At 32.0% G+C, this 7,897-nt stretch overlaps 1 protein-coding gene across 1 annotated transcript; it reads left to right on the top strand.

Moving 5' to 3' along the window:
* The first annotated feature begins 6,647 nt into the window (after positions 1–6,647).
* LOC125863943 (uncharacterized) lies at positions 6,648–7,874 on the top strand. Its single transcript, XM_049543907.1, has 2 exons — positions 6,648–6,872; positions 6,957–7,874. The coding sequence occupies exons 1-2, from the start codon at positions 6,648–6,650 to the stop codon at positions 7,872–7,874; spliced, it is 1,143 nt and encodes a 380-aa protein (XP_049399864.1).
* Positions 7,875–7,897: the final 23 nt, after the last annotated feature.

Genomic DNA, 7,897 nt, shown 5'->3' with positions numbered 1-7,897 from the left:
TGGGTCCCAATCCCGAACTTCTTGGTTGTCAGTGGCTATTCGAGCTGCTCCTAGAGAAAGAACGGGTTGCTCGTGCTGGCCAAGGGACAGAAGAGAATGTTTCCTCTAGAGGGGCCTTGGTTGTCGAATTGCCAAATTTTAAAAGTTCAGAAAAAACATTATTGTTTTATTATCATCCAGTGATGGTATTTCTTTCTTCAGCTTTTTATATCCTGTTGAACAGTGGAGTTGTGCAGTCCTTGTGACATTGATGGTCTTTATATATATGCCTAATTTTATATGCTTTATTTGAGCCAAAGATTTACCATAAACAACCTATCTACCTTCACAACGTAGGGGTAATGTTGTCTAGCTGTGTACACTTCCCTCCTCAGATCCCATTGTGGGATCACCTCGGGTTATGCTATTGTTATTATTTGTTATATATATGTATATTGGTGATCTCATGGAGCCGTCATTACAATTTTAGTGGAAGCTTCTAAATTGTGCATATATAGTTTGTGTTTTAACTTTAGCCCCAAACATGATTGAGGTATGTGACTTATTTTTAGAAAAGCACGCATATTGATATTTGCAGGTAATCATCACTGTAGTGAAGTGGAAGTTTCTTTCATACTCATCTCACGTATGATTGTAGCCAGCTAATGGAACCTTTCTATAAAGAGTTGTTAGGTCAGGTATCTTTCGTTGAACACGTTTTGTAACTTCTTCTTTGGTTAATTAGTTTCAGGTATGCCTTTACTGTGGAACATTTTGTGTTAGTTTCTGAAAAATTATATTCATTTGGGAATAGAACATCACTGAGATCATTATTGGTGTATGCAGTTTTTAAGTCCCTTCATTTCATCTTGTATGACTTGGGACTGGAAATTGAATTAAGAAAGAAAGTCAAACTTTTTTGCATATAAGATAAATATGTATAGATCATGCTATATCATTCTTATTTGATCAGGCCATCAAAAGTAAAAGTAAAAAATAAATGTTTAAATGTAGAGAAGTGTTTATTTTATCAGCAACAAACCAAAAGGGATAGAATGAAATGTAGGGAGTATTTGTTTATCTCCAAAAAATAGTCGATTGATCATAAATAACAGTGACTACGAGCTTTTGTTCTTGACATATTCCATAGTACGCGGATAGATTTGGTCATATGAGAAAACTTGACAAATTTAAACCCTTATAACTGTTACTTTATGTTCTGTAAATCATTAATAGTTATTCTGTTGATCATTATACAATTAAAGTGAAAGATTCGATACTAGTAGAATTATTTTAAGTTGAAGTCTTGGGTATTAGAATCTCAACTTACAAGTTACAACATTGCACTCATGCAGGTTTGTTCAAAGGTCCTCACAAGAAAATGTTTAGACCCATGTATTCAAAAAGGAATTAAGATGTCTAACTATCAACTATTGGAAACTTAATTCTGGAAGGAGCGGAAGTGTTCTTCTGAAAGTCAGATCTACATATCAAGTTTTTTAGAGAGTACAACGTATCAAATTTGGTTTAGAGAAAGTGTATTGTAAATTTTGATGACCTTTGACATTAATTTATGTTAAACTTAATGATTTAGTTAAATCTTTGTATTTTCAATTTCAATAAATATTGTATTACTTCAGTTATGAATGCATTAGTTTAATTACTACAAAATTATCATGAAAATTAGTTGTAGCTTAATTTTATATAAATTACAACCTCTGCTAAATTGGATATTACAATTTCATTAAAAGCATTGCAGAGGTTATAGCCCTAGAAAAATGTAGCACTAAAATTTATTTGGGGAGGTTATCAGCCCCAGAAAATGAAATAAATTTATTTGCTGAAAAAAGATTATGGAGGTTAAAACCTCTACTATTTGTTTGCCGCCAATTGATCGGGGTTGCTTAAAAACTTCCACAACTTAATAGTGACAATCCTAACTGTGGGAGTTTTTGAAACCCCTGTAACAACAAATTGTGGGGTTCTAAACCCCCGTTATTTGTAATTTTAACTCCTGTGAATTGACCTTTTTTTTGTAATGGTACATCAATTTTTATTTATATAAGACTGAAACAATAAGGAAGAGAAAATAAAGGAAAGTGTAAGGTCTTTATGTTAATGGAGTCGATATTTAAGTATGCTTGTGTAATATTATTAGTACTGAAGGGTGTATTTTTCCATACTATTCCTTCTCTTGTTCAAAATTTAATTTGTTGTTTAGGTTGTTTCCAATATGATATTATCGCGCGCAAGAATCTCTCTTCTGAGACTTGGACTGATGAACTCTGTAACCTATATTTTCTAACCTTCCTCGATATATACCCTAGAGGTCGACTCTTGCCACAAGGAAGCGCGTTTCGTGATTCAAGTAGTAAGCTCAGATTCATGATTGAGAAAGAATTCTTCCAAGGGCAGCTTTAGCTAAATCTATTATAAGGTAGGCTATTTGGATAGATTGCCTTAAGGCCATGAAAGTCCAGATATTTTAAATCTCGACTCATGCTTCAATTTAATCTAGTGCAAAGTTAGTAGTACTAGGGTCTTTGAGTTGGAATTTTCAACTATAAACAAGTGTAGCGAAGTCACCTCCATTCTCAATTTCTATTGCGACAGAGGAAGATATCATAATAGAGTCAAAATCACTATTAGAGTTCGTCCGGATAAAAGGAAGAATCCAATCCCCTTCTTCCTGATCTTATTGGCCTTACAACAAGCCTAATTAAGAGCAAGGAAGTCCCAACTCCCCAATTTCCCAGGGTGAGGGGTGAACCTTCTGTCTGATTCAATCTCACCTATTGCTGCTTTCGAATCGGCTGAAAGAGTATTTTGATGTCACTTAGGAGAAGTATAGGGAAGTGTACCTGAGTCTTCTTTAATAAGTAGTTGTGACTCGGTCTAGCTAGAACATAGTCATCCTAAAGAGACTTTCTTCTATTCTAGGTAATTTCCACAAAGCGGTATCAGGGCATGAAAGCATCTTTCTCCTATATATAATCAAGTCTTTGGTTTAGATCAATCAATCCTCAATCCGGGCTCAATGACCGAAATGAATGACTTTCATCTGTCTCATCATGGATCCAACTATTAGGTTCGTGGGATTGTGCTTTCAATCCAAACTTCATACATAGAGCAAGACAATTAATCATGCAAATATTGAAAATATTACTCCCTCCGTTTCACAAAGAATGACCTGGTTTGACTTGGCACGGAGTTTAAGTAAATAAAGAAAACTTTTGAATCGTAGGGTCCTAAATTAAAGTTATGTCAAATGTACAAAATTGCCCTTAATCTTGTGGTCTTAAACATGCCACGTGGAAAGCAAAAAGTAAAATGTTACCAAAAAAGGAAAGAGGTCATTCTTTTTGAAACTGACTAAAAAGGAAAGTAGGTCATTCTTTGTGAAACGGAGGGAGTAATGTTTTTTTCTCACCCGACGTTATTATATCGGGGTCTAATTAAATTTGAATTCGCGTAGAAAAATCTCACATTAGAAGTAAAACATTTCTTAACAAATGTACTACATGTATAAGAGTACTTATTATTGCACAACAACCCTTATATTTTTGCCATTTTGCCTAATTTATGAGGTTAAAATAAACATGTTGAACATATATATATATATATATATATATATATATATATATATATATATATATATATATATATCTCGAAATGAAATCTTCATAAAGTACAAAAATCAGAATGAGAAATCATAACAAATATCGGGACCTTCCAAACCATTCCGTCTTTGTACATATATATCAAGAAGTACGTGATCAGATATAGTCTCTAGTGCAAAAATAGAATGACGTTAATTAGTGTCTGGTTAAGCGTGGGACAAGTTGAGAAAGTAAGATATTCCCTAAATCTAAACATTCTGCCAAATATTATTCTAGAAGGTTTTATTACATTAAGGTAATTCAGACAATATAAATTATTTTTATCCTATTTGTATTAGTATATATATACATAATATTCTAACAAATTAAATACTCGTTGAACCAGGTATCTCCGGCCCTTAGGCATGTATTATATTAAATGGTAAATATGTGTAATTGAAAATCTTAATTGTTATGGAATCATCATTAATTAATATAATAGTATCTATAAATGTGTATTATCATTTATTGTTATGGTTTATGCGTGTTAGCCCATATTTTAATATTTTCTTAGTAATATCCTTGTGTGTGAGAAAATATTACAGTACGAACAAAAAATTTAAATCTATTGTAAAAAGAAAAAAAATTAGAAATGTCTTATCAATTTAAAATAATTATAATATCAAATTAGATGATTTTTCAAGATATGTCCTTATAATCACTAATTTACAAGTGATCTTTTATTATCTATAAATGTTATGACATGTAGCTAATTATAATACAATTAATAGGTCATATTTCCAGTACTTAAATATAGTTGATCAATTATATATATTTTATGTTGTTTGATAGATATACAAAATATACACTATAAAATATTTCAATTGCATTGAATAAATTGTGTTCTTCCAAAAGAAAAAATATAGATGTCTTTGTTCGAACTAAAGTTGAAGGATTAAATTTATTTTAATTTGAATTGCAAAAAGATGATTCTTCTTTAAAGATAGAATAAAATTTATCAGTTTTAATTTATGGGAGTGACAATCAAGTTTAATATATTTATTTTTTTATTGAATTAATTTGTGTTTTAAATTTCATAACTTTAAGGATCTTGAAATAAATCCTATTCATTTAGTAATATTTGTGAATATGAAATTATTGCTTTTATACTTATAACTATCTTTCTATAAATATTTTTAAATTATTTTAAATTTTAAAAACATATAAATTAGAATCTAAAAGATTATATTTAAATTTTACTTATTCCTAAGAATTTTTTTTAAAAAAAAACATAAATTCCTTTTAATAATAATTGATCCACTATTTTAGCTTTTTCACTATCTTATATTTGGGCTAACCCATCGGTGGCCCCCTAAACTTGGCACGATCTTTCACTTAGACACCTCAACTGAAGGATTTTCATTTTAAACACCTAACGTAGGGTTCCCATGTGTTACTTTAACACTTTTTACACAGACATCTGTTGACCATAAGCGCGTGCAAGACAACCGTTCTACGTGGATTAACTGACCAATTATATGATGCCAACTCTTAAACCTCTTTACACGTCGTTTTTTTTCAAACTAAAAGAAAAATGGAACCATTTTTGTGATTTTTCAACTTCCTTCTTACGATTCTCTCTCTTCTCCGAGACAACCCTAGGTAAATCTCCCCTCTCGTCACATGTATTTCTTTGTTTTTTCTTCAATTCGTTGTTAGTAATAACCATTGTTGTATTTTATGTCGCCATNCAAATATAATAAATCTTACTGTTCTTTTAAGAACCTAATAATAGCATAAATATACTGTCACATTAGTTTTCCTTAATTGAACATCGATCGGTGATTCATGTATTAAGATATTGGTACAATTTTCTCATCCTAACTCCTCTTTCTTTTTTACATTTCTTATGGTTGCATATAATAATTTTTATACCCATGGGTGTGTAAAGAACTCTAAATACATAAATTTGGATCTTGACCTTGCAATATTTTAAAACTTTACAAGCAACTTATTTAATACTAAATAATATACACTTATACTTGTTGATGTGTGGAGGTCATGAAAGTTTCCTACAAAAGATTAAGATTTTCTTTTGCTCAGTCAACTATACATATAGATATAGTTCATAACTTGAACATCTCCATTCTAAGTTATCCAAAAACTTGACGGGGTGATGCTTTCAGAATTGAGACGCAAATGTCTAACTCTATAAATGCATGTAACAAAGTATAGTATGTATGGAGTAGCCAGCTTTTTGCGAACCTCGCCTCTTTTAGATCAGAGTCACTCAACATACACATCAAATTCGAGTTCTACAAACCCCTTGCCAGCTTGAGCTAAGGTATTTCGCCAAAGTAAGATAATATCAATTTGCCGAGTTGAATTTCAAACACTATTTTCCAATTTCAAGAATGCTAAGATTGTCGGCTGCCTAATGACATGTTTGAAGACGTGGTCTAAAGCAGAGGTTTGTAAGATTTTCGATCCTTTGAAGTTTCTAATAAAGAATGCAGTGGCATTGCAGAAGCTTGTTATCTTAACAAAGAGAAGAAAATGTTTCACTTGTTCAAAGAACCGTGTTCTGACATTTATCACGGTTGACTAAAAAATTGTTAGACAACCAAAAATCACAACGAATTTCGTGATTGTTTATCAATAGTTTGCTTAGCCAACCTTTATAAATAATCACGAAATTTGTTGTAGTGTTTCTAGCCGTTAAAAGTTGTTTTTGTAATAGTGGCATGACAAGCCTGGAAACATCTTATATTTTAGCTTTTGATTTACTTAGTGGTAATCTGAACTTGTAATATTTCAAATGTTATGATGGTTGCTTCGTTCCTTAGAAGCCTTTATCACACTCTAGACATTGCATATGTACTTGGAACTTTTTGCAATTTTTTTTACTTGAAATTATCAAAATTGGCGAACTTACAAACCAAATGTTTTCTTTTTTAAAAAAAATAGACTATTTATATTTTTTTTGTTATATTATATATATAGAAATGATATTGAACTCTGTGCTATTTTGGTGTTTCATATTTTGAAATTCTGACTGCGCCACAAAAGATGGAAGAATATGAGGCAGCTGGTATAAGGTATGAATCGATTNNNTGTAAGGGTGAACTTCTTGTAGCAGTTGGAAGAAATGGAAACAATCAGATGTTTCCTATAGCCTGGGCAGTTGTGGACAAGGAGACTAAACATAGCTGGAGTTTCTTTATCAACTACTTGAAAGTGGACCTGCAGTTGGGTACTGGACAGGGTCTTACTGTAATGTCAGATATGCAGAAGGTAATTGTCTATTACTTTGATAATTGTAGATATATAGAAATGTTTTTTCTTTCTTGAATTGTATTGAATTCTATTTTATTGTAGGGTCTTCAAGCAGCTATTGGTGAACTGCTGCCAAATGCTGAAGTTAGAATGTGTGCTAGACATATCTGGTCTAATTGGAGTAAAAGATGGAAGGGAGAGGAAAGGAGAAAACAATTTTGGAGATGTTCGAAGGCAACTTTTGAAGTGAAGTACAGTGAGGAGCTTTACAAAATGAGCAGACTTGGTAATGAAATTAATGATGATTTATTGCATTATCCACAAGTGTCATGGGTTCGAGCATTCTTTCAAGAGCATTCCAAATGTGATGCAGTTGAAAATAACATGTGTGAAACCTTTAACTCATGGATCTTATCATGTAGACACAAATCTATAATAACCATGTTGGAGGAAATTAGGAGAAAATTAATGACTAGAACTGTGGATATGGTTAAGTTTGCTGACACATGGATATGTGATATTGCACCTATGGCTAGACTTATGTTGGAGGAGAATAAGGAAAAGTCTAGGGCATGCAAGGTGCTGTGGAATGCTGATGTTGGATTTGAGATTGGAGAAGGGCAGTATAGGCATACAGTCAACTTGACTAATAGAGTTTGTAGCTGTAGAACTTGGCAATTGAGAGGTATTCCATGCCAACATGCTATTTCTGCTTTGTATCACATAGAACAGGAACCTGAACCACTTGTGGAGCATTGGTATAGGAAGGATACATTCTTAAAGGCTTATAGTCATTTTATTCAACCAATTTCAAATATGAAGATATGGCCTGAAACTAACAATCCAAGGATTGAGCCTCCTGAACCTAAGCAAATGCCTGGTAGACCTCCAAGAAATAGAAGAAAGAGTAAAGATGAATCAAGAAAGAAGTATGGAAAGATGTCCAAACAAGGGTTGAAAATTACTTGTTCCAAGTGTAAACAACAAGGCCACAACAAGAAATATTGCAAGGTAAAATAACTTATTATTTGTTTGTGCCTTTT

This window comes from Solanum stenotomum, chromosome 5 (genome assembly GCF_019186545.1).
Source record: "Solanum stenotomum isolate F172 chromosome 5, ASM1918654v1, whole genome shotgun sequence".
NCBI classification, from domain to species: domain Eukaryota; kingdom Viridiplantae; phylum Streptophyta; class Magnoliopsida; order Solanales; family Solanaceae; genus Solanum; species Solanum stenotomum.
The sequence above is the reverse complement of the archived record's forward strand: the minus strand, read 5'-3'. Positions and strand labels throughout refer to the sequence as shown.